Source organism: Paramormyrops kingsleyae, chromosome 12 (assembly GCF_048594095.1).
Source record: "Paramormyrops kingsleyae isolate MSU_618 chromosome 12, PKINGS_0.4, whole genome shotgun sequence".
In the NCBI taxonomy this organism is placed as follows: domain Eukaryota; kingdom Metazoa; phylum Chordata; class Actinopteri; order Osteoglossiformes; family Mormyridae; genus Paramormyrops; species Paramormyrops kingsleyae.
The window spans coordinates 7,710,338-7,738,216 of record NC_132808.1 but is presented as its reverse complement, the minus strand read 5'-3'; the positions used below and the strand labels follow the sequence as shown (position 1 = coordinate 7,738,216).

The 27,879-nt window shown below is 44.2% G+C and overlaps 2 protein-coding genes across 3 annotated transcripts in view; both read left to right on the top strand.

Annotated features, from left to right (window-relative positions):
• The first annotated feature begins 830 nt into the window (after positions 1-830).
• Positions 831-9,385, top strand: rnf4 (ring finger protein 4). Of its 2 annotated transcripts, none has more exons than XM_023800031.2 (8): positions 831-1,221; positions 3,895-3,999; positions 5,747-5,855; positions 6,945-7,021; positions 7,370-7,382; positions 7,692-7,815; positions 7,921-7,972; positions 8,575-9,385. In XM_023800031.2, the coding sequence occupies exons 2-8, from the start codon at positions 3,991-3,993 to the stop codon at positions 8,722-8,724; spliced, it is 534 nt and encodes a 177-aa protein (XP_023655799.1). In that variant the 5' UTR covers positions 831-1,221; positions 3,895-3,990; the 3' UTR covers positions 8,725-9,385. The 2 variants fall into 2 exon arrangements, with proteins under 2 accessions (XP_023655799.1, XP_023655798.1); XM_023800030.2 differs by having other exon boundaries at positions 7,686-7,815.
• A 3,683-nt stretch (positions 9,386-13,068) lies between these two features.
• Positions 13,069-27,879, top strand: part of fgfrl1a (fibroblast growth factor receptor like 1a) — a 74,897-nt gene continuing 60,086 nt past the window's right edge. Inside the window, exons 1-2 of the mRNA XM_023800060.2 lie at positions 13,069-13,612; positions 14,761-14,855. Of these exons, the coding sequence (XP_023655828.2) occupies positions 14,792-14,855 (64 nt within the window). The 5' untranslated portion in view covers positions 13,069-13,612; positions 14,761-14,791. The remainder of the gene's footprint in view (positions 13,613-14,760; positions 14,856-27,879) is intronic.

Sequence of the window (27,879 nt, the reverse complement as noted above, 5' to 3'; positions counted from 1 at the left end):
AACCACTTGTCATCTACATTTAATTTTCATTACACATTTTCTTCTAATTTCTCATGTTCACTCATGTGGCTCTCTGGCATTCACTATAATGACTTATTATACAGATTTGTTGCAGACTTTGTATCTTTGTTGAAGTCGTCACAGAAGGTGAAAGTAACGTTGTTTTTGGCACACAGCATTGCCATTTTAACCTCCGCATTTATGACCTGGATAATGTTGTAAATGACCTGCAGACTACTGCAGGTGGCAGTTCTCGCGAGGCTACTGACAGTTTAGTTTGGAGAGGCAGAGGAATTTTTTGAAATGATATTATAATACGGGAGATTTACGGGAAAATAGTAAAATACTAATACGGAACGGTAAAATACGGTAGTTATCCAGCCAAAAACGGGAGACTTGACAGCTATGATACAGGTTCCCTAATAGTATAAATGGGAGTGTGACCTCCTGCTTACTTAATTTGATGACTCGTTTCTTTGTCTTGCTGACTGCTTGTCTTGACTTTTGCCTTAATGAATAATACGAGCAAAATACCATTCAGTTCTAAAACAGAAAGCTAAAACATTAATAATATTAACTACAGCTATTTTTAACCTTAACAGAAACTGTTCGATGAAGAATTTGTAGCCTTTGTCTAGTTCGCACCGGTTTGTTAGGGGAAATACGTCTGCAATTCTTTTAAAATCTTCTACCTGTATTCGTGACAGATGCACCAAAGACTGAGAAACTCCATGAGAAAGTATTATTCTCAACTTTGCATTTTCTACTTGATTAGTGTTGATGACCTGCTCCGAGTCAGAACGAAAGTTGGCTGACGTCAAGTGACATAGGTCCATTATTTGAAAGGTATCGAATATAATTATTTCCGGGTCACAGTGGACGCCGACAGAGTAAAAGTGGTATTTCCTGAATGTTATTTTACGAATAATCTCACAAATATAAATGACTGTCGACATACAGGGTATCACGCTAAAAACAAAACATGTTATTCTATTATGTCGATTTAATGTCAGGCGAATGTTATTGCGTCACTTTTTACTTTTTAAGCTTTTATTTTGTAAATTCATAACCGGAAGTGGGTGAAATTATCAGGAACGCCTGCCAGTAACTGTCAGTTTCTGATCGCTAAAGCTGGGAATCAGTGTACGCGATGCGAACTTGGTATAATGTACCTGTTGAATAGTAACCGGGTCTTGGTGACGAAGTATCACGGAAAATAAGGTATTTACATTGATGCGAGCGATTTGTTCAGGGTAAATAGGTGATTTAGGGTAAGAAGTACACGCACAGTTGTTACTATAATGGAAGGCTTCAGAGACGCGGTCACTTTGCATAGCTTACCGTTTACCCAATAAACTATAAGGGCAAGCGCTATTGAAAACCGAAAATGTCACTGTACCATACATAATTACATTACAGCTGAAGGAAACAGTCGAGTTTGGTGAACAGCTGACACCAATAGGCTTTTTTAACTTGATTGTCAGATGAGTGTCATTTTTAAATAAAATACGAACGATGACGCTGTATTAGAAAGGTACGTGATGGAACAGTCACGGTCAAGAACATGGGGATCGTTAACTGCTAAAAACTCCGACGTGAACTTTGTGAGGAGTCCGAACAAACCAAACACTAGAAAAGAGATCCAGAAACTTAGCGTCAGTTATGAGCTGATGTTCCCATGTCTCTAGGTATATAACTGTAAATAATGGCGGTGAAGATACAGATAGGGAATTAATGGCAGGAACGAACGATATTCTAAATTTAAATTTAAGATGTTAAATAAATAACATATTTGTATGAGCGAATCAAGCCATTTTTTGACAATGGACATTTGCCCAATAAAGAATACAACGTTAATCTCCGTTTACTTTATCGTTCTGTTTATGTACTTCTGACTGGTACATTCCGTGACTTTGTATAGTATAAAATAATTTGTATTGATACTGTGTTTTGTTGTGTGTATTAAAATTATTTGTGTTTGTGATGTAGTACCCGTGTTCCGACATTTTGGCATTCTTTATCAGAATAGCATACTGCAGAATATCAGAATATAAGTACACGTTTTGGTCTGTCGTAATTTATCAAAATACCATACCTACATATTTTAAAGAGGGTAAAATAGTATGATAAGGAAATTTTTGATGCCAAAATGAACTGTATTTTTAACCGAGGCAGCATGCCCTAATAATGAAATTTACCTAATCAGAATATAGTTTTTAATAGTGATATCACGTTCTAAGGAAATGTAAGCTATCAGAAAAATATACCTATAACAAGTACACAACTACATGTAATAAGTATACAACTACACTATAACTGCACGTAATAATGGGTCAAGAAATAGTATCAATTATTATACTGCTTTCATATACTCATAATCGATACTTTATTAATCCCTGTGAAGAAATTGTCTTTACCCCTCCCTCAACTTGCTCTTTGTAGAGTAAGCTGTCCATGAAGGATGATGGACAGCCACCTGTTGGGGTGCCCAGGGAGCTGGGGGTTAAGGGCCGTGCTCAAGGACCCACAGATGTGCTGAGGCAGGGTTTGAACCAGCGACCTTGTGATTACAGGCACACAGGCTTAGCCTGCTGAGCCACACGCTGCCCCAAAAAGATAGGTTAAGTTTTCAACCAGCAATAATCGCGCCTCGGCGGTATGCTAAATTTATGGAATAGTGGAGAATGCCACGTAATTGGCCTTCTCGTCCAACATCAGTGGCTCCCCTGGAAGAATGGTCTAAGATTCCCATAAACACACTCCTCAAGCTTGTGTACAGTCTTCCCAGAAGAGTTGAAGCTGTTACAGCTACAAAGGGTGGGGCCAACTCCATACTAAAACTTGTATTAAGAATGGGATTAAGAATCCCATTCTTAAGAATGTATTAAGAATGGGATGTCATTAAATTCAATGTGTGTGTAAAGGCAAGCGTCCCAATACTTTTGGCAATATAGTGTGTGTGTGTGTGTGTGTGTGTGTATATATATAATTTTACAGTGCTGGCTGCACGTAGACCATGGCCATTGGCACTTCATCAGTGTTTTACTGTGGTTTATCAGCACCTACAGTAGTGAACTTGCGCCACGAGTTCTAAAGAGTTCTAAATTCCTGCTGCTTACATACGTTTCACTTGATGAATAACATCACCTCAAAGCCGAAACAATCTCAAGTTTGAAGCCTATTGTTTTGTTGCTTTTGTCAGAAACTGAATCATGAACCGCCAAAGAGCACCGAATGTGGTGAAAGTATTGTTTTTATTTTCTATTACTTTCAAAATTCTTCATGCTGTTACTTTAAGTGTGATTTATATTTTGAGTTAAATAATTCTTTTTTTATGTCTTTTATGTCGAGTACATATTTCAAGTTAAGCAGTTGTGTTACTCATTGTTATTTTTGTGCTTAAAAAATTGGCCTATTTTCGGTCATCGTCACCCTCCCTCCCACTAGGGGTGCCATCTGTCCCTTATAATTATAATACGTGACAATCCTGTATTGGAATTTGCTGCGTCCTGTATTATACGGGGTGATGGTGGCAACCCTATCTCCCACCCTCTAGAAATCGGCATCGCCCACATTTGTCGACCTCTAAACCACACCGTTGTATTCTTGGTCGTTCAGATTTGGTAGTTCTTCTGTTGCACGTATAGAATGAACTATTGGTTAGAAGTGTGTAGTGTGTATGCCAGCTGTTTAATCAGTTCAAAATATTATTCTTTATGTTCCCTTGAATATTAAGATTTCCTGGCAGTTATATGATGATCATTTTTCTGAAAACATGCATCAGTGATTAACAGGCATTTGAGGATGAGGAGGTTGTTGTGCCTACATGGTTCAGAAAACCTGATGATAATGTGAAAATTTTAATCTTTCGGTTATTTCTGTTTAATTCCACAGAGATCCTCACCATTTGTCAAGAGAGTTTGTGTCACACAAAGAAACAGTGGCGTTGGGGGCTGGAGCCAGTTCTCTGCTTGTCCTCTTCCAAACAACATGAGCACTGTGAGTCCTCCTCAGGGTCTTCAGCCAACTCGGTTGTTAAGTATAGATTTATTTCTATAGCAAACACGTTTGTTGAAAGTGACTTTAAAAATAGGATCAGTAAACAGGGTAAACCAGCCGGGAGTAATTGGGATTAAGTGCCTTGGTCAATGGCCCAACAGTGATGTTCTTCTGTTTACCATGGGATTCAAACCAATGACTTTCTGGACATAGTGACAGATCCCTAACAGTCTGAGCTACACACCCCCTGTTTACAGAAGCCATGTAAAAAGCAGCCTGGATCCCAGATGTTGAAATATCTAGGGTTATATTTTGATGATCTGTGGGAATGAGGTGAATGCAAGCTAAAGCACATGTGGAATGAGAGGTGCACTACAGTTACTAAGCAAGGTTCCCTGCTTATTTGTAAAGCATTGTCTTGTTTATGGATGTTTTCTGACCCAGATAGACTTCCCATTTACTGGTTTTATTTTCTAACGCCATCAATTTTTTTTTCACCCCTAACAGCCACATCTGGTTAGTAGGTTAATCATGTGGGTGTAACATGGAGAACATTTTGATTTCTTAAAAAAAATTTACTAATATCCATCCATGAATTTATTACCCATCCATCTGTCCATCCATCCATCATTCATCCTTCCTCCAACCACTTATTCTGAGTTGTGGGAACAATAAGAATTCATAAATCTAGTTGTCTTAGTAATATAATACTTGGGGCTGTATAAAAGAACATAAGACATTTACAAGCGAGAGGAGGCCATTCGGCCCATCAAGCATTTTTGGGGAGAACTTAACTAATAGCTCAGAGTTGTTAAAATCTTATCTAGCTCTGATTTAAAGGAACTCAGGGTTTTAGCTTTCGCTACACTAGCAGAAAGACTATTCCATACTCTAACTACACGCTGTGTAAAGAAGTGCTTCCTCAAATTTGTTTTAAAATGTCCTCCTGCTAATTTCCACTTATGGCCACGAGTTCTAGTATTTAAACTAATATTAAAATAGCCATTTGGCTGAACAGCATCCAGACCCGTTAGAATCTTATAGACCTGGATCATGTCCCCCCTTAGTCTCCTTTGCTCGAGGCTGAACAGATTCAGCTCAGCTAACCTCTTATAATAAGACATTCCTCTAAGACCAGGAATCATTCTTGTAGCCGTACGTTGAACCTTTTCCAAGGCAGCAATGTCCTTTTTAAGGTATGGTGACCAAACCTGCACACAATATTCTAGGTGGGGAATTGTATAATCGTAGCATCACCTCCCTTGACTTAGTCTCCACACACCTAGAGATGTAACCCAACATCCTATTGGCCTTTTTTATTGCTGGCCCACACTGGCGAGAGTGGGACATGGAAGCTTCAACATGCACACCGAGGTCTTTCTCATAATCAGCTACCTTTATATCAGTGAAACCCATAAAATATCTATACTTTATATTTCTGCTCCCTGCATGGATTACCTTACATTTATCTACATTAAATTTCATCTGCCAGGTATCAGCCCAGTTGTTAATTAAATCAATATCCCGTTGTAGCCTCTGTGCTGCTAATTTAGTATCTGCTACACCACCCACCATGGTGTCGTCTGCAAATGTAACCAGTTTACTGTATGTATTGGTGTCAATATCATTAATGTAAATTAGGAACAATAATGGTCCTAAAATTGAACCCTGCGGTACCCCACTATCTGTTCATCTGTTCAGCCCAACATAAGACATTTACAAGCTCCCATCCATTCTCTACCCCCAGGTCCAGAGAAGGAGGCACATCAATTCTTCTGGGTCCCGGCGACCCACCAAAAGGAGTAGGGGCACCAGTATGCCCTCCCGGAGAGGCCCTGATTCTAGCAGGCACAACGGTTTGTTAACGGCCTCTATTCACAATCCACTGATCTCTACAGAAGAAATGGTTCTCACTGTTGATCCTTGTAGACTAGGGCCTCTGCATTGCTGACAGATGTTACGATATTGGACTATTTAGCTCAATGACGTGATTTAGTCACGTATTTAAATGCTCATCTATTCAGGATACATTAGAATGGTGGCCACCCAAGAGCAGGATTAGGGACCACTGCTCCTCACTCATAATACCGACATTACTGCACGAATCCCACTTTGCTACATTTTGAGGGGGGAAGTAAGGAATGCTGAGCAGTTAACCTAAAACAACCTGGGTGTCAGAGGGTGTCAGAGGGTGTCAGAGGGTGTCAGAGGTATATAGCTTGTGTCCAGAAAAAAACCCAGACCAAGATTTTGTTTCAACCAACAAACAAAATCCAAAGTCTGGATTATGACTGCCTATTTATAACATTAATCGAATAAACTATTGATTAGGCTGACGATTAATCAAGTAATCATTTATTTAATTTAAACATTGCAATTGGTGTAAGGCAGGAACTAACCGGTCATTGCAGGGTGCACACTGAGTCACACATATGCTTAGTTTAGGCATTCAGATTTACTTAAGTTGCCTGCTTTTGGACAGTGAAAGGAAACCAGAGGATCCGTTGAAAAGCCACACATACGCAGGGTGAGCATGCAAACACCATACACACAAAGCGGCGCTGTGCAGCAACAGTGCTATCTGCCGTGTCAGGTTTGCACGGTATGTGATGTTAATATCAACATGGAATTTCATGCACATGCAACTGTCACATCGCAGGGACTGCGATAGTTTGCTTGGTTCACACCATCAATAAATTGTGCTAAATATTGTAACCGTATTATGTAAGATGATGCAGCTGAGTGACAGGGCAAACATTTGTCTTGGCAGCAGATATTTTGACATAGAGGAATTGATATAAAAAGCAAAATGATATGTCAAAATGATGACAAATTATTTCCAGTCTTTTGCAAAATTGTCTGCCATCGGATGTTAAATTAAGATTTTGTGTTTGTGTATGGCCGGCTATTAATCTGACCGTGCTGCGTTTTGTGGTCGTGAGCAGGCGCAGTTGTGGTCGACCTGACCTGTGAAGCCCTCGAGCCTCCTGTGGTGGACCTGACTACCGGCGATTCGGTGGTGGTGAGTTGAAAGCGTCACCTTTTCGGTGCTCAAGGTCCCCTCGGGTCCTCGTGTGAGGGTTAAAGATGCGGGTCCAGTACGCCTTCTCAGAAGCTTTTCACCTTTGCCTGAGTTGGCGTGTTGAGTGCAGCATATTTTTTAACCTGCTGTGATGTTAAATCACTGCTTCAGGTATATTGGGGGGAAAAAGAACGAGTATAAATTTCGGCAGAACATGTTACATTAAAAGGTAACGTAACATAACGTCCAAACTGCAATGGTGACTGTTCATTCTACTAATGATGATCTTTGTTGTTTCTCTCTGAATTCCGACCATTTTGTCACCTCTGTTTGATCTCGGACCCTCAGCTTGTTGATGAACGTGAGTTTTTGTCTTGCTCCCTCCTTGTTGTTCTGCATAATTAAGAGAAATTGGGGTCTCTCTATGACTGTCTGACTCTTCTTGTCAGTCAGCCTTTTGTCTGAATGTCTGTCTGTCTGTCTGTCTGTCTGTCTGTCTGTCTGTCTGTCTGTGTCTCACTTAGATTCAGCCCTCTGTGCTTCTGTTAAGTCACTTAGCCTCAGCCGTGTGTGTCTGTCTGTCAGTCAGTCAGTCTTGGGCATTAATACAGTGTTTACCAGTAAGTCAGTCAGTCAGTCGTAGGTATGAATGTCTGTCTGTCAGGATCAGGTTCTCAGGGTGACCGTGGCGCTAGCAGCGAGAGCTATGTGCTGAGCAGTGGCGAAGAGGACGAAATGACTTTCCCCAGCAGAACTGCCTTCCTCTCAGCCCTGGAGTCCAATAGCAGAGCCAGGTCTGACTCTGACTCGACCCCGCCTCCTAAAGCTAGGAGTCCATCTTGCTAGGAGTCTTGCTATCAGGCATACAGATGGCGTGATGAGTCTGTCTCTCTCTGTAGGTCCACACCGGGAACCATCAGCTGTCCCATCTGCCTGGAAACCTACGGGGAGGTGAGAGCCTGGCTCTAGCTGTAATGTGCAGTAGCGCCCCGCCCCCCAGGTCACTGAGAGCACAACTTTGTTCTGAACATTTCCACAGGTTTACAATCATTGTGGCATGTTGAGACCCCCCTTGCTTGTTGGTGTTGGATCACTTATGCCTGAATCTCATAGGTGCTCATAGTGTCTGTCTCCTGCTCCGTGTGTCCCTGGTCTCCGTCTCCTGCTCCGTGTGTCCTTGGTCTCTGTCTCCTGCTCCGTGTGTCCCCGGTCTCCGTCTCCTGCTCCGTGTGTCCCCGGTCTCCGTTTCCTGCTCTGTGTGTCCTCGGTCTCCGTCTCCTGCTCCGTGTGTCCCTGGTCTCCGTCTCCTGCTCCGTGTGTCCCCGGTCTCCGTCTCCTGCTCCGTGTGTCCCCGGTCTCCGTCTCCTGCTCCGTGTGTCCCCGGTCTCCGTCTCCTGCTCCGTGTGACCCGGGTCTCCGTCTCCTGCTCCGTGTGACCCGGGTCTCCGTCTCCTGCTCCGTGTGACCCCGGTCTCCGTCTTCTGATCTGTGAGAGCCTCATCTCTGTCTTCTGATCTGTATAACCCTAGTCTCTGTCTCCTCCTCTGCTGTAGATCGTGGCTAATGGAAGGCTGGTGGTATCCACCAGGTGTGGTCACCTATTTTGCAGCCAGTGCCTCCGGGACTCTCTGCTCGAGTCTCACACCTGCCCCACTTGCCGGAAGCGACTGACCAACAAGCAGTACCACCCAATATACATCTGAAGCAGCAAGACCTCAGCCCCTGGGAAAGCCAGTTGGGAAGGTGCAGTTTAATGTTTGCACTTGGGTACCAACAAGCCACTTCTGCAAGGGTGCAAAGTGCCAGCACAGATCATGGTCTTGCCAATTAATTGGAATTTCAACTTGCACAACTAGGGGGGCCACCACCCCCAACTGCGGCTATGCCTGGAGAGCCTACAACACTGGCTGTGCTGATTTCTGTTTTAATCTGATTTGTCTGAGATCTTTTTCTGGACATTTTCTTTATATTGTATCATCTTTGTGACCAGTTGAAAAAGATGTATCTGTCCCTATTGCTCAGGAAGTTATACTGGGGGTATAAGGCCCAGGGTGGCACATTGCCCTCTGCTGGACAGACTGCTGTGCTGCCATAGTCTTATTTTTGTAAATATTTGTAGTTGCTTTGTAAATATGGTACCACTAAGTTAAGGATTAGTGACAATATAAAGAAACATTTTTTAAAGCTTTGGGCATATCATGACATCTTTTAGATTTCTAAAAATCCTTGGTGCCTGAAAAATATTTAATTATGCAACATACGTGAATGAGTTTTAGGTATAAATGTGAACTGTTGATTGTTTTTTTTTGGGTGAGTGTGTGTGAGTTTTGATAATAAATGACCTGCGTGTGTTGACTTTGAAAATAGTCCCATTAGTCTTTCTGTATTTAATGTTTTCATAACACAGTACAGAGGTGTAAATGGATAATTATGGATCTGTCTCATAATTCACACGTTCAATACATTTACATACATAGCAGATGCTATTTCAAACTTAAAAGCGACATTCATTTTGAAAAGGCAGGGTCGGACAATACCTGTGGCAAATGGGGGTTAAAGGCCGTGCTCAAGGGCCCAATGGTGACATCACTCTGCTGAACTGGGGATTTGAACTGGTATCCTTCTGATCACAACCACAGTGGCTTAGCCCATGGACCCAGCTGGCTAGGTGCAATTTACAAATTGCCAGTATAATTTGAAACATCTATACAGTATAAAGTTTAAATAGCTGAAGATCTGCATTTGGTAGTATTGGATGGTAGTGTTTGGTGAAGCAAGGCTTCAGGACACATAGGAGATTTTTTTTTTTTTACACTGTCAATCACTCTCCGATCCACATCCCCCTGGTTGATTTATTGGTTCCCATGATATTGAACCAGGCACTGATAAAATGATTCTATGCAGCTGGAGCTCAGACATGTGTGCTTTCTAACGTTGCAGTACGTGTGGTGCAGCATCACAGCACTGTTATAAAGGAGACATTACCCTCGCTTCTCCTCAGAGACAAGCCTGAACGAGTGAGACCTTTGTGCTCCACATTTCCACAGCTGTCTGGTCTGCTGTAAACCTCCACTGCTCAGTTTGCCTGCTGGTAGCTCTCAGGAAAAGGCTGGCCTCCTTGACAGATAAATAATGGGGCACAAGGAGATGGATTCCTTTTGTTGACCGTTCCTTTGGGAGGGTGACCGTTTTCTTGCCAGAATATATGTCTGATTTCACCCTGCATACAAAATTTTGCCTATAGATGCTCCCATTTGGTAATCGTGACATTGTGATTTTCTTATTACAAAGTGTTTGTGAATGGAATAGGCTCCCTTTCACCACGTCAAGCATGGTAAGAAGTTGCTTTGTCAACATAAAGTGCAATGAGCTTAGATGGTCGTGACAGCAAGCAGTCTGTGTAGTGATCAAGCACATAGGTTTATAACTTGATGGTTACTGGATCAAGGCCCGAAGGAACCTTCATCAGCTTCATTTTATATGCTTCATCTGAACAGCTCTGCTGTATACTATGCAAAAATAAATTGAATATATATATTCTCCACTTGAGTTGCTCTCTAACCCCTTTAGTTCCAGGTTTCTTTTGTCCTGACTGTGGAGATTATGCAAGCCTTCCTCATTAGTGTCTTGCATCTTTACAGGATAATAATACTCATATCGGTGGATACACCAGTCACCCCCACAAAAACATGATTTCATTCAAGAAGTGACTAGCTGACCTAAGGATTGTTGCTTAACGTAAACAGAATGTTACTAAATTTAAAGTTTATGAAATACAAAATATTAAAGTTGAGGGAACATCAGGAAACGTGTCATTACAGTTTCTCGGTGTGCATCCCCATCCCGCTGTAAACATTACGTAGATTTCCTCTGGCGGCCACAAGGTGGCAGTGTAATATTACGTGTGATAGTCCTAAACATCGTAAAATAGGCCTAAGTAAATGCATTAATAAATAAGCTAACAAATACTAATGCTGATGGTCTGAAGTGACGTAAACTATTTTTAAATTTCCGTTTTATGATGCAGTAACGATGTTTACAGTGCTACCATTTTTTTAAATTTAGTTGAATAATTTTTTTCAAAACAATAAATGTACATTTTTTTCTGAAAAATATATACACATTTTAGCAGGCCACTACATACATTGTATTGTTTATCAGCATCTAAAGCAATCAAATATGATGCTAGCACCATTAGCTACACACTTTAAAAACCGTAAACGTCTGAACTGATTGTAACTTTTACTGTTCCCTTTTACAAGCCTATATATGAATAAATTAATAACAATGACTCTGAGGAAAAAATATCATTATATATTGAGTTTTTAAGTATCAATTTATTTCATAAAATGTTATTTATTAATGCATAGACTGTACAATGCTCAATTTTGGTTTTCTGCTATATCCTTTGCCAAAGTAATTCATCAATGCGAACAAACACGTCAGTATAAATGTTCTTCGCACGAAGAGCGTCATTATGATAAATTGAATGCCACTGATACATATGATTTTTTGTCTAAAGTATTGCATAATACATCCTGATATACATTTATAAATGTTTTCATAAATTTATTTTAAAAATTTAAGAGTTTACCAATGCATTAAAAATACTAGAGCAAGCATGAAAGATCCATAACAATCACCCAACACATGCAACAATATGCTGTTAAAAAATAACAAAATAAATATGAAAAGCGACCACCAACTCAAGAATATTGCAATAGTTCGAAGAAAATTAGAAAACCACTTGCACAACACCAGACTTGTTTTTCCACAGAATATCCTGCAGTAATTATCTTTCGGTGAAAATGTGTGGGTTTTTTTTTAACTTAATTATAATGCTCTTTTATATCCTAAGCATCGCTCAATTCATCGGTAACAAAGGTAGGGTGAAATTCATAAACTTCGAAAAAAGTATCCTTAGTTTATTCTTTGGTCATGACATTATGTCAAAGGAGATTTACGACATACATTTGTTGAATCGCAACACGATACGTCTTTCGCATTTAACATTTATATACATTTAACTCAATTCACGCTATTTTACAAGGCAGCCTAACGCATTCATTAAAATGTCCATTAAGGACCTGTTAAAATGTGGCAAAAGACAACTGCTTCGGGACATCTGGCTGATTGTCCATGACACTCTTTGTAATCCTGTTCCGAACAGCTCGAATCCCTTTTTATTGCAGAAGTTCTCCTCGTTTCTCTTCAAATTGTGTGAAATGTGATCCTAAGTTATTTTACCCACTACAGATCTGGTACTTTTGAGCAAGGTGATCATGCGGTTCTACATATTTTACAGCCGACATTTTGTAACGTTTAGTGTTTTAAAACATCACCGACTGTATCCGCTTTTCTTCTTATAATTTTACAATTAGAGGCTATTTGGAAAATGTTTATATTAACACAACCATGATTATTATTATTATTAAGGGTCCAAAGCACGTAGTGCTATGGAACCTTATTGTTTTTATTATTATTATTATTATTATTATTATTATTATTATTATTATTATACATCCAGTGAGATTATATGGTTAAAGGAATCTCGATGACTCGACCAGTCTTACCTGGAGTACTTTGCTGCTAAATTAAAGTTATTGATTAATGAGCAGCTTTGCTCAATACCACGGAGTCAGGCGACAGTAGACTATTTTCCTTTCTTTTCTTCAAAATCTACAATGTTTGAATGTTTTGAAATATTGAGTGGAATTCATGAGTTTTTAGACCTCGGACATAAACTACTTAATTAGTCTGATTCCAGTTTCATCAGTATTTGGTCGTTTTATACCAATATTTATACAAAGACATCAACAGCAATAATAATAGTACTTCGAAACGATTATTATTCTTATGTTTTTTTTGTATGAATTTGTATTTTCCAAAAAAAAAAAATATCTTTGTAAAATAAAACAAAAATGCGTCTCCGTACGTCAATAACTTGTCAGCGCCCCGTCCAAAAAGGCGCTTTAATCCGAAGGAGTTAAACGCTGCGAGTTGCGGAGCCTTTTTCTGATTGGCCGAAAGTTGGGAGCTGGGTTGAGCCCAAGTCATCTCTATAGTGCCTCTGTATTCCTACGTCCGATACCTTGAATGCTGTTATCTAAATACGATTTTTACCCTGATTTCATCTCCTATTCACAGTTGCAAAGCGGGATACAGTCAGTTAGGCGTTTTCCTGCGAATTACGCTCCATATCCACAGACGAGGGTGGCGAGAACTTTTGCGGCTTTTGTTGGATTTATGTTCACTACGAGGACGCATACGGGACTCCGTTTCAGAAGCGATTTGTAATATTTTTACATACTTGGCTGTAGCAGATTCCCAGACAGATTTTTCGAAGATCTGCTAAAAAAATATCAGCTTTAAAACCACATCGGCTCTAGAGTGTCAACCGATCGTAGGAAGACTGAGATCACTTGCAGTACAGTGTCTGTCAAACTGTCTATGATAGACACCCCTGGACCGATAAAGCAAAGCGGATTTAATCGTATGAATTAAATCAAGAATGTTTTCACTTGGGAAACCTGCTTTCTTTTGGAAACAAGTTCGAGGATAACTTTGTGTGTTTATGTAGCCTAATTACAGGTAAATAACCGAAAAATACTTTTGGTAGCGGTTTTGTATTGATATTGCCTTGATGCATAATTCATGCACCAAGGAAACTTTTTTTCGGAAAACACACACGTGCATGTGTGGTTTATATAGATAAATTATTAGTTCAGAAAGCTGAACAAGCAAATTTCAGCTGAACAGCTTATAAAAAATTAAACTTTGTGAGAGAATGGTTGGTGTATGTATAATTTTATTTAAGAAGCCGTTTTCACGGCGCTCCATCATTTTAGCGGTCACGAAGATGCGTTAGGAAATGCGATGTCTACGTACGGGCCATAATAATGACAGGCCTAATAATAATAATAATAATAATAATAATTATTATTATTATTATTACGGTGATATAAAATTTGCATAACGTTACCCGTATACAGTCAAATAGATTTTAAATAGAAAAAAAAGAGGTTTTTGATATTTGCCGTTTCATTTCATATTAAATTTGATGCCTGCTTTTACCAACTGACGGCTAACCACAGTATCTGCAAGAATTGTACATTTTCATCTGTATGCACTTTATTACGTTGGCAGCTTAATTATAAGCATAGACTACAGGTGAACCAAAAGTCCTCGGTATTTCTCCGTAGATTTCACGTACTGCTTCAATAGCAGACGAGGGATATTTTGCAACTTTTCGTAAATGTCAATGATGTGCTGGGTGTTGGATAATAATAATTAATTTCACATTGTCGACTTAAGCAAGTTTATGATTTAAATTCCGTTGTAAATCTGCAGAAATCGATAACTACTCAGTAATTATTCCACAGGTGACAGAGAAAGAATGTTCATGTATTAAGAGATTTACTAACAAATGTATCACTTGTTACATCTGCCACTTGTGTATCTTGAGCAGAAAAAAATAACTATTTTCTTGGGTTTGTTAAATATATACTGACAATGAGAGCAGATGCCAAAATGCTAATATAGGTTTATTAGAACAATGTATTTTCTGCTGATTCTAGTTGATTCTAAATGATATTCAGTTGCAAATATTTTCAGCCCTTAATATACACATAGTGTGTTTAAGAAGATATTTAGTGTAAACCTGATTTTGTATGTTTGATTGTAGTAACTTTGCCCCAAATCACTAAAAAGTAATTTTGTTTTTTCTTTTTTTTCCATAGAATTGAAATCTAGAAGCCGTTTGTTGCCAAAATGGAACTTTTCCAGATTGTCCTGTTCCTTTTTGAGATTGTTCTGCTGTCGGACTGCGCGAGGGGTGAGTAACAGAGCTCCTAGTTTCTTAGCCGATTCTCCCAATGCATCTTGCCGAAACGCTGTCGGCCTCCTATGTACTCAGCTGTAATATTTTGTTTCCATTCTCCTGTTACGACACACACAGTTTCACAGTGTTCCAGGCGGAACGTAGAGGATGTGTCTGAGCCTTTTCCTTCTTTCATATGGGGGGGGGGTTAGAGATTCAGGGTGTGGGTTTCTGTTAGTCCCTGAATTCCCTCAGGTAGCTCCCGGCTCTGGGTGCTGACAGCCAAGATGGGGAACGGGGTTAAAAGCGAAAGAGAAAAGCCGACACCCCATCCTGGGTGGCTTAGTGACCCCCCCCCCCCCTCCCTCACCACGACCAGCACCACCTCTCCCACCCTCCAATAAGTGCTAGTGTGGTGTGCATTCCCCACAGAAAGCTAAACAAACACATCCCATCCACCCCCCCCCCCCCCCACGGAGACGCTAAACATACAAACACTGCAGGCCTCGGCCCCCACCGTGGCCAAATGCCCTTTCTACCCCTCTTCCCCAGCTTCAGATGCTTTTTCTTAATCTGAATTAAAGCTAACAGCACAAACCGAGTTCAAATAACGCCATTCTAAGAAGCTGCTCCTATGTGCTTTCTGTTAATTAAACAAAGCTACATTGCTACCACCGCACTCCATAGATGTTAAGGTCTAAAAGGCCAGAATAAGAAAACTACAGGCTTTAACGTGCACCTTAAAAGTTAAACAGTTTTGAAATCGTGAGACCCGCCTTAACGTCCTGGGCCAATGCATGGTTTTCTCAGAGTGCTACAGTAGCGTAGCGAGAACACGATACGGTATAAGGAGCAGACGGGATTCATCAATGTCAGCACAGTGCGGAGAGCTGGGTGTGAGGGTCTCTGTGCTTCACTCAGCCGGCAATGTCCATCTGTCTCCACCCCCGGCTGCGTGGTGGAGGTGGAGCCGGGGGGGCGCAGGGGTTACGCTGGGTGTGTGTGTGTGTGTGTGTGTGTGTGTGTATGTGTGGGGTGGGGGTGATTGCATCTGCAAGGCCTTGAACAATTCTGCCTTCACAGCCACAAGCCAAACCTTCATGCAGAAGCTTAACCAAAAGTAAACAAAGCAGAGACACTAACACCGTGAAACTGTCAGTTGGGCCTGCCTTCCCCGTGGAGCCGTTTTGGGCTTCTTAAACTTTTCCCAGCGTATAGAGGAAGAATTTTCTCTTGAAAATTTATTACATATAGGTAATGGTGGGTGAACATATGGTTTGATCGCTGGCTCAGGACTGAGAGAGGAAGACGTAAAAATTTGTCATCAGAAAGACTTCCTGCTGGAAGCATAGAGCCATGTAATGCTGACCCGGATGTGTGGACCTGGAGTAAATCAGAATGGCCCATTTCCTCTTCCAGCTGGGCTCTGGTTCAGCCTGCCGTGATACTGATTGTTCTCCTGGGCCTGATGCCGTCTGACAACACTTACTGAAGTGATTGAGGGTCACTGAAATTGATGTGTTTAAGAGAAATGCCCACTGCTTCCCTGAAGGAACACATGTTTGGCAGGAATGACTACATGGAGTCCGTCTACTGCAGATGACTCGTCACCATGGCTCCCGATGTCTCCCTGAGCAGATTGTCTTCAGCATTCTTGTGTCAGTGGGTCTGACTGATTCCCGTCTCCCACCCCGAGTGGAGCATGGAACGGTGTTATCCAGAGTTTTTTTTTAATTAGCAGAGATATGTGAGGTCATTAGCGCCCAACCAGGATGACGCGTGGAAGGCGATCTCGGCAGTTGGCTCGTTGTGGTCATGTGACACACATACTGGTTGCTAAGCGGAGAGCAGGAAAACTGCAGAATCTACCCAGGGAGCCGGATTCTCAGCCACCTCCCAGCGAAAGCGATTCGCGGCCCGGGGTTTGACCCTCACAGGGCGCGAGTCCGTCCGCTCTTGGCGTGGGCTGAGGGTGACGTCATATGGCAGATATTTTCCGAAACTTGCCGCGACGTTGTTTTATACAGCTGCTTAGGAGCTGCGTAAACATGGGCCTAACATATTTGGGACTGCGTCGTCAGGCCGGTGTCGTCGATAAAATGATGAAAAATCAACTTATGTGGTTTGAAAACTTCTCTGTTGTAGCTTTGTTGCTTCTGAGTGACCTCTCTGTAAAAGCATTATATCTGCAATCTGCATTCACATGAGTTATGTGATGGTTGGTCACTCCACAGCATTTTATCTTTTAACTTGTTTTTATACAAATATCCCATAATACATCAGGCTGTCAGAGCCATGGAGGTGCAATAAAACAGCTTATATATAAAAAACAGCCCTTATAACAGTGAACAAAAATACCTGCACTGTTATAAGTTTTTGAAATTGAGAGAATCCTATGTTGGTGACGGCTGTATGGATTTTCTTTGTACAAACCAAATAAAGGAGATTTTAAAGTGAATAAACCTGAAACATCGTACCAATTGTTATAGCTAAGGAACCTAAACTTAGTACAGAGAGTTACAGCTGTGAAAAATCTAAATCACATAATAGGGAGTCAAATTGTAGAGACGGATTCACACTACAGAGAAGTCATACTATGGAGATTAAGGCTGAGTGCAGGGAATACAATCTACAGCCTTGGCAAGCAGGGAATACAATCAACAGCCTTAACAAGCCGCGGCCTTCGCTGAGTGGCAGGAGCTGCTCCCCGTAACTGGACTCTTAAGAGCAAACAGGTGTGGGAGCGGCTTTGATGGCCATCTTCCTCATCCTTTTTTCATACTTCTGCTGGAATGCAAGCTGCCTGCAGTCTCGGAGGGTTGTGATGTAATGGGCATCATATGCTTCTCAGATACTAGACTGTCCTAATCGGCGATCAAGTGGGAAGACCGTGGTGCGCAGGGTGGGGGGCGTAGCCTGGGGGTGACAGCAGAAGGTCAGGGTTTGTATCAGTGATGTTTCAGAGTTTCTTCTCAAGGTGGACAAGAAGACAAGCAAGGCCCACTAGCAGCCTTAGCCCATGGGCCCTGTCTCTCATTTAATCAGTTTATGTATGTAGTTTCGCACAAGAGTATGGTCCTTAGGTTAGCAGGTATTTACACATACATTCATTATAGGTGCACAGAAGTTGTAGAAACATCTGTCAACAGATATTTGGATAAAAAAAAAGTTTAAGCCCTGTCTTTCTGTCCACCCTGCTAAGGGCGTTTACTGCTTCAGTGAGTCGACCAGTCACTAACTCCAAGTCTCTCAGGAGATCTACTAACCTTTATTAGGAGCAGACAAAACATACGACAACAACCAAACATAGTACTGGAAATGTCCAACTTCCTCGTCTGTGTAGCCCTTGGCAATGAAACGCAGCAGAACTCCGCCTTGGTGCCCTTGTGTTGTGTGATGTCATAGGGTGCAAAAACTTCTCTGGGCAGATAACTTGTTGTGAAACATCTCCCTTGGGAAGCGTGCTGAGCTTACATGGCTGCTGGGCGCGATGAGCAAGATGAAGGGAGGACGAATGCCATATGGGGTCTAGGGTGAACCTTTGGGTGTAGTGTTTTGGGTGTAGTGTTTTGGCTAGCTGTCAAATGAGATAAATGTATAATAAATAATAGAACATCCAAAAGTGAATGAGCATTGCCATTCAACTCAATTGTTTTACTGGACTATTATTACATCAAGTTCAGCATGAGCTGATGTTTATTGCTGAATGGGGTTTCATGGTGGCGCAGTGATTAGTGCTGCTGCCTTATAGCAAGAAGGTCCTGGGTTGGGTGTAGGGGCTTTCTGTGTGGAATTTGCATACCCTCCCCGTTTTTGCCGGGGGCTCCGGTTACCTCCCACCGTCCAAAAGTGTGTGTGGTAGGTTGATTGGTGACTCTGAGTTGGCCCTGTGAGTGTGTGCACCCTGCAGTATGTTGGTTCCTGCCTCTGCCTGTTGTTCCCAGGATAGGCTCCTGTGACCCTGGTTGGGATTAAGGGGTTACAGTGATGGATTGTTGAATCCCAACAAGAAATAGGTATCCAGCAACTGAGTGCCTTAAGAGAGAAAGAGCTGAATATAGTTAATCAAAATTTCACCAATGGTGATCACTTAATCATGAGTAAGACTTGGATCTAGTTGATCTAAGTACTTTATGGCACTGCATATGGAAACTCACTGCCCTGCTGAAAGTATATCACTTTATTAGTGAGGAAACCTCATTTCCCATAGGATTCACTCAGCATGAGAGGAAGTAGGTGTACGGATGGCTTTGTAAAGCGAAGGAAAATCTGCATTTTACAGGAGAATGACATCATAGTCGTATCTTTTGAAAGCATGCAACATACATACCAAATCTTAAATTACTTTTAAAGTCCCCTTCAAGTTTGCTTATGGACAGATTTTATTTTCAAAATCCTTAGTAGCACTTTTTCTACTAGATGTGTAATAGGTGCAGACTCTATGAGTAATGAATGGAAAATAAGGTACAGCTTTTGTTTATACCAAGAACAGAAACCAAGCACCTGGAAGTCTTTAAAACATGCCATGCAGATCAGGCTGGATTACTGCTGCATGGAGACCTTTTCTTTGGTTATTTTCTTCTCTCAATGCATTGTCAGCCACGTGGCAAGGGTGGTCTCAGTGTTGCTTGTAACAGTAATTTTCTGTGTTGATTTTCTGAGCGGATGTTTTCCATTCCCGAAAAAAAGGAATTATGGAGTTTGCTAGTAACTTTTAGATTGGCATGGTACTGGAAACGGACTTAGGCATTTTGGCTGAGCAGCAAATTACATGAAATTCTCAGGAGTGGGGGTTGCAGATAAGCCCTGACAGTCATATGATAAAATATTTTGTCAAACAGCTCCTTCTAAGGCTTACCCATAATGCACTTTAGTTCTTAATATGAGGTCAATTATTCAATGTATAACAATGGACATGTTGTGCATCTTTACTTTGCCCAGGTTGACTTGTACAAAGTGTTCATCGCTACAGATGGACAGAGCACTTTGTGCTGCTTTCTCATGTCTAGATGTTCAGCAGTGAATCATCCATCAGCTTTCGGTAACAGCAAACTGGCACAGATTATTGGAGATGAGGCTCAGGTATCCAGAAATTGTATAAATGATCAAGAATGGGGTTCTAGGTGTTAGAACCTTGTTTATAGGTAAATAACCAGGTCTTGGTAGGTTGTGCTGGCAGTCTGGTATTCTGCCTGGCATATGGCTTGAAAAACTAAGAATATTAAACCTCAGCGGTTCTGTATTCTGTGACTTTGGTATTTTTGACACCAGGTCAGTAATGCCAACCTTACACACTTATAACCAAGAGTATCCATGTACTTTGCTCACAATAGCATGAAGGGTCATACAATTCACCCAGGATTTGATCCTCTGCTCTACAGTTAACAGCCAGTCACCTGACATGTGTAGGCAGGTTAAACCATGATAGGAAGAACAATGGAAATATCGCCACTGGCAACCAGTAACTAAGAGCAACAGATGCCTTAGTCCCTCTCTGACATATTTGATGACAGAGAATAACCCAGGACAGGGTGCCAACACTTAGCAGACAATACTGTATATTTTCATTATGTAAAATATACAAGCAATACACAGTATACACACAAGTAGGACAGTCTGACGGTTGTAACTCCACTTATTTTACGCTTTATTTTTGATGTACCTCTGTAGCAGCAGCGCGGCGTGCCAATGCAGCACCTAGGAGAGGACAGAGAGACCACCCCCTCATTAGCATGGCGTGCCAATGCAGCACCTAGGAGAGGACAGAGAGACCACCCCCTCATTAGCATGGCGTGCCAATGCAGCACCTAGGAGAGGACAGAGAGACCACCCCCTCATTAGCATGGCGTGCCAATGCAGCACCTAGGAGAGGACAGAGAGACCACCCCCTCATTAGCATGGCGTGCCAATGCAGCACCTAGGAGAGGACAGAGAGACCACCCCCTCATTAGCATGGCGTGCCAATGCAGCACCTAGGAGAGGACAGAGAGACCACCCCCTCATTAGCATGGCGTGCCAATGCAGCACCTAGGAGAGGACAGAGAGACCACCCCCTCATTAGCATGGCGTGCCAATGCAGCACCTAGGAGAGGACAGAGAGACCACCCCCTCATTAGCATGGCGTGCCAATGCAGCACCTAGGAGAGGACAGAGAGACCACCCCCTCATTAGCATGGCGTGCCAATGCAGCACCTAGGAGAGGACAGAGAGACCACCCCCTCATTAGCATGGCGTGCCAATGCAGCACCTAGGAGAGGACAGAGAGACCACCCCCTCATTAGCATGGCGTGCCAATGCAGCACCTAGGAGAGGACAGAGAGACCACCCCCTCATTAGCATGGCGTGCCAATGCAGCACCTAGGAGAGGACAGAGAGACCACCCCCTCATTAGCATGGCGTGCCAATGCAGCACCTAGGAGAGGACAGAGAGACCACCCCCTCATTAGCATGGCGTGCCAATGCAGCACCTAGGAGAGGACAGAGAGACCACCCCCTCATTAGCATGGCGTGCCAATGCAGCACCTAGGAGAGGACAGAGAGACCACCCCCTCATTAGCATGGCGTGCCAATGCAGCACCTAGGAGAGGACAGAGAGACCACCCCCTCATTAGCATGGAGTGAAGGCTGAACATCTCCATCTAAAAGCCACACATACGTAGCTGGGGGAGACCTAGAGCATGAAACAGGAAGAGGAAACAAATGGAATATTATGGCCGAAAGAGAGCATGGACAGCGAACCTCGAGGAGCAGCTGCATCTATTTTAGGGTGTGTGGGGTGCTTGTGCAACTGGCCCAGAGCAGCTGGTATGTTTCCAGAAACAGGCGCACCCATGCTCGTACAGTAGCGCCTACTGGAGCGCTGGGTTAGAGCAGAGGGACTCATATTTCCCCAGATAGACCTTCCCACCACAGGACAGCAGTGGGTACCAGTGCCTGATTTTCGACTGTAAGGCTAACAGGGTCGGGCTCGTGGCCATGCGGCTAACAGGGCCGGGCCTGCGGGCATGAGGCTAACAGGGTCGGGCTCGTGGCCGTGCGGCTAACAGGGCCGGGCCTGCGGACATGAGGCTAACAGGGTCGGGCTCGTGGCCGTGCGGCTAACAGGGCCGGGCCTGCGGGCATGAGGCTAACAGGGTCGGGCTCGTGGCCGTGCGGCTAACAGGGCCGGGCCTGCGGGCATGAGGCTAACAGGGTCGGGCTCGTGGCTGTGCGGCTAACAGGGCCGGGCCTGCTGGTTATGGCTAACAGGGCTGGGCCAGCTGTGAGGCTAACAGGGTCAGGCCCACGGCTCTGTGGTTCCCTCTGTCCCCCAAGCAGGAACGTGCTGGCCCAGGGTCCCACATGATGGATGTAATTGCCTGTTTCCCCCTCCCTCCTCCCTTCTTTCTCCATTTCCCCCACTTTATAGCCGGCATTAGGCCAGAGGAAGTGTATTAAGTTAATTTAGTGTCGTTAAACGGAGACATGGCTGCCACCCTGCCCCCTAGCCCTAGCCCCCCCCCCCCTCGGTGTCACTGTGGGCCTGATAGCAGAGGGGGCTTTTCACAGTCTTGGGCCCATTTACAAAGAACAATGAGCCCATGATAGTGACCAGACCTTCCTAAATCTGACACAGCGGCGATCGTTAATTTTAGCCCCCCGTCCTTTTCCTAGGGCCGCCTGTACCCCCTTCGGAACATTCCCCACTCACTCCTGCGCAAAGCTTACTTAAAGCATGCTGAATACTCACCCGCAGGCACGTTACCTTCTTGCGCAGTCTGTTTTTTTTTAGGTTGTTATCACTCTGAGACGCTGTTGTGGGAATGTTGCAGGCTGTGTCTCCATAGATTCCAGGTCCTGCACCATATCTGGGAGTGTCAGGCTTATTTCTTAAGAGAAAACACAGCACACAACAGCAATTCGACCCGTTTGGCACTGTTCCTATAATTAACCAGCATATCTATATTTATTTACTTTAAGAGCATGCAGTCCATGTGGCTCAGGACTGGGGTGCTCTCAGACACTGTGAGTGAGAGTGAGAGTGAGAGTGCGAGCGCCTCACCCCTGGCCCTTGGGCGTGCTGCAGGAAGCAACCATTTACATACAGAATCGACAGTATACCTCGGCAGTGGAAAAACTGCAGTAATTGTTTAAACAGCCAATCTTTAGCTATCAGATACAATATTCATTGAATGTATTCCACACTTTTTGACACAAAGCTGGCTGATTTCGGAAACCCTTGTTCACTGTTTGTCTTATTCCTCAGAATAAACACCATAATAAAGAGCATGTGGTGGGATAATTTGTCGCCTGGTAACTTGTACGTGTTGGAATAGAGATTCACTGACCCCCCCGGTGGGTGAGCACTTGTCTAACACCTCCAGGCTTTGAATCTCACTTCTCCTGTGTGTGTGTGTTCAGTTTGAATGGTATTATGGGTTCCTCCAGCAGTCCAAAGACATGCAGTTTGGTTAACTGGCATCTTGTAGTGTAAGACTGTGTGAGTGTGCCCTGCGATGGACTGGCATCTTTTTCAGGGTGTATCCCAGTTATGCCTGTGATAGGCTGTAGGCCCCCGCTTGACTAGGCCAGGGCAAGCAGTTGGAAGATGGATGGATAGACAGCCTGCCCACTGCTTGTGAAAATGTGTTTGTGTGTGTGTGTGTGTGTGTGGGGGGGGGGGGGTGTTAGGAGGTTGTGAGGTGGGGCAGGAATGTGGCAAAACTCACTCCACCAAGGAAGCAACAAGAAGAGGCGCTGTTGCGTGGCAGGGGCAATAAAAGGGCTGTTACTGGGTCAAGTGGTGTTTACTCAAAGACAATGGGAGAGCTTCATTAGCATGGCTCTGATGTGCCTAATCACGTCCCTCTGTAATCACACATTAACAAACCCAATGCAGTGCTTCCCCAGAGTAACTGAAAGTCTAATTGACCTCATAATGGCCTTGTCAACAGACTTCACTGTATTGTCCAGATACTCATGAGCAGAATTATATGTTTTTGTCTAAGGCACGGGTTCTGTTCCTGATATTTTGAGCGCATTATTAATTACTGTGTATTTGAATAGTAAAATCTCACAGGGTTTTATGAAATTGCACATTAAACAGCGAGCATTTTGTCCACACGTTCACTTGTTAGGATACCATCCTTAACTTCCAGCTGTGACCCTTGGTGCACTCCCCCCTCAAACTCATGGGGCTTGTCTTGTTTTCAGAGGATGTGCAGTTTCTTACAGATTAGATTTGCGATCTGCGATTTCTTTTGTCGAAACTGTGCTTGATTGTAAGCTACTCTGGACCCATGGTTCAGTGGGGCTGGGGCGAGCACAGTGCCACATCCAGCTAACAGGATAAAATGGGGGGGGGGGGGGGGGCTACTAACATGCAGACGCAGCCCTGCAAATAAGCTACTTTGTAGAATGAGCTGCTTTCACAAGTATTTAAATGACAGCAGTACTATTTCTCTGCATCTGTATGACTACATAATATTTTTTAGTTTAGTCAAATTATCCAGAGATACATAAGTTATCATAGACCCAGTGTGGGACTGTCATACTGTTGTGCATGAATTAACTGGGTAATGAATTAAGAAATATATACCTAATAGTATTCATACCTATTTGATCCTTCTCAAACCCACTGAAGCAGAAAGTATTATTTTCTAGGTTTGGGGTACAAAGTAAAAATGAAGGGTAACACTTTATTTAAAACAGTCATCATAATGCATTATAGATACCTTCATAATGCATTATAATGCATTCGTAAAGTATTGTATTATAAATATGCATGTTTATTATGCATTATGAGTGCTTTAGAAAGCTCTCATCTATAATGCACCTTCATAATGCATTATAATGGTCAGTATTAGAGTTAAGGATGCCTTGTACTGCAGTATTAAGGTATTTATAGTTTTATGCCATTTATAATGTCATTTATAATGACATTTATAAATGGTTATAGCCCTGTTCATAATATTTTATGAATGCATTATAATGCATTATGAAGGTATGTATAATGCATTATACATGACTGCTTTAAGTAAAGTGTTACCTTATACATTAATATGTGAAGTATCACATATATTGTGATATATGATGCATATTTTTCTTAATAGAACAACTAAGAGAAGAAGGTAGAAACCTGCAGGCATGTGAACTGATTTTTAGGTGAAGCTCAGGACATAGAAATAAAAATTTGAATAGATTTGAACATGCAGCTGTGTAAGGAGACCTGAAAGTAACTTTACTTTTGGGAGTAACTTCTGCTCAGCTTCCAGTTTCTGTTATTTTTATTCTTGGGTTGTGTCATCGGATGGGCAACACCTTGCTGTGGTGTGATTTCCGACACTGACACAGAGGGACTGGCTACAGCCCCAGTCTGTCAGGGCACTGAAGTGTGCTCACCCCCCCCCCCCTTCTCACTCCCCACCCCCCAGCATTGTGCTACAATGGCTGATTGTTGTGAGGCTGAGGCCTGATCTGGGCTGGGCTCCAAAGCCGGGCTCGCACTGGCTGGGGGGGGGCAGCGAGGAGGCTGCAGTTTAGAGGTCGGGTCAGAGTTAGGGCCTGTCAGGACCTGCACTGGGCGCTGTACAATAACAGGGGCGCTGTCCAGCGGGGAGCGCTCTCTCTCGCCCTGCCAGGACCTGAACTGGGCGCTGTACAGTAACAGGGGCGCTGTCCACTGGGGAGCGCTCTCTCTCGCCCTGCCAGGACCTGCACTGGGCGCTGTAGAATAACAGGGGCGCTGTCCACTGGGGAGCGCTCTCTCTCGCCCTGCCAGGACCTGCACTGGGCGCTGTACAGTAACAGGGGCGCTGTCCACTGGGGAGCGCTCTCTCTCGCCCTGCCAGGACCTGCACTGGGCGCTGTAGAATAACAGGGGCGCTGTCCACTGGGGAGCGCTCTCTCTCGCCCTGCCAGGACCTGCACTGGGCGCTGTCCACTGGGGAGCGCTCTCTCTCGCCCTGCCAGGACCTGCACTGGGCGCTGTCCACTGGGGAGCGCTCTCTCTCGTCCTGCTGCGCTCGGTCTGGCCCAGCTCATTCCCTTCGTCCCAGGAGCAGCTGTCCAGTTGGTCTCGTGACAAATGAGATGTTGAAAACCCCCCCAGCCCCCTACAATTGGAGACAGTCTCCCTTGTCTTCCTGTAGATTTGGCTCGTGTGTTTGTTTTGGGCCAGCTCTACCCGGCAGCTGTGTATATGTCACATGTCAGAACCCCCCCCCCCCCTCCCCCCCACAAAAGCTTCTTCCCTCCCAACCCCCGTTTGTCCCATGGTGCTGCAAGCCACGTCCGGCCTAAGTGAAAAAGGGCACCATCGTTCCTGATGGTGGCCATCTATGCACAGTCAGTACTGATTAACTTGTGCCCCGTCCTCGTACCATGTTTTTGCCATTCAGAGTCTTACTTTGCCCTCACCTTGACTGTGGTGACCTCCAGCCTTCTGACTGCAGTGTTAAATGGGTGTTACTGGGTGTTACCCCCCCTCCACCCCCCGCACTAACTACATCAGTTAATGTTCCTTCTCAAAATCAGCCTCAGTGTCTCCAAGGCGGCTTGGCACCTCCTATCTGACATCACATCACAGGCAGGTTATGATTGAAGACGGAGCACATGTGAGATAGCAGACTGCCTGGCGCAGAGGGACCTTACCGGGCTCATGCCCTGGGCAGCCTGACCAGATCTTATTCGGGAGGGTCACCCTGAAGCCCCTGCTCTATACAATCCAGCAGGGCATCCTGACGGAGGCCTGCGACAGGAGCCGGACCTGAGCCCGATGTGGGAGAGTGTAACAGCACTGAGGGTGTCCTGTCTGCTTAGTAAACAATGCTTCACACCCCCTGTAGGAGGAAACCTTGGGCTTCTGCATGCAGTTTGGAAGTTTTTGTAAAAGGATCCCGCTATCAAAAGCCCGTAGAGGTACGATGTGCCGCATGGACGGGGAAGGCCCTGTGTCAGCGCCCCCCCCGGCTGCCGTCACCCGAGTCTGCGTCCTGTGGCTGGACAGCCCCCCTCCTGCGGCCAGACTTGTTTTAAAAGCAAACTGAGAAACAGAACCCCCCCCCCCTGACATCTGCCAGGCACCGTCCTCCCCCTGCACTTGGTGAAACCATCAGCTTCTCCCGCTCCAGCCATTTCCTGTAGAGTTGCACCCCCCAGAGACCGGCTGGCCTCTTGTTATTTTATTTCATTTTTTTTGGGGGGGCCCTGGAAGCTCCTCGGCCTGGCTGGATGGGGGTGGGGGTCCTGGAGGAGTGTGGTGGCTCCATGTGTCTGTCCGCAAGGGAAAGACGGCAGAGACCAGAGAGAGGCACATATATACAGTAGGATATGGGGCCTTTCTCTACATGTGCGGAGTGTTACAGTGATAGTGGGTGACAGTAGCGCTGCACCGGGTGCCGATGGGGCCGGGGGGGCCGGGGGGTAATGATGTAGCGGTGCTTGCTAATAACGTCCTTGCAGGTATGCATCTCGCCCGTGGTGTGCGTGCCCCCCGTGAGAGCCCTGGGGGGGAGGGGATGGAGGTTGGGGGGGCTACGACTTCCCCCTCGCGAGGGACCGTTTGGGTGCACGGCCCCAGCCTCCATTCTGCTGCATTTATAAGTCACCGCTGGGTTGGACTCAGACGCCAGTTTTGTTCTGTGCTGAAAGGTTAAGCTGAAAATAATCGTGGCAACAGTGATGGCTGGCTGGGTTTGAAGAAAACAAGGTCCAGACTGGCAGACAGAGCTCTGAAAGAGCCCCCCCTACCCCTCACCCCCTGGGCCTGCCTCCCACTCACTTTCCTTTACCTCAACACCAGACTCGGCAGCTGAAGAGCTCAGCTATTGCATGCCATCTATCCTCCTCCTCCTCCTTCACCTTTTTATTGGGAGTTCTTTTGGAGAGCTTGTATACCTTTCCTGCTGTGTTCATTGGACTGTGTATGTGTGTGTGCATGTGTAAGTGTGTGCGCTGCTCCTTTAAGTGAACTTTAATTAGCTACCTTCTTTTGATCAGCAGGTAATGAACTTTTAAAGTGGCAGGTCCCGTTTCCTTCTGCAGTGCCCCGTTGTTACGT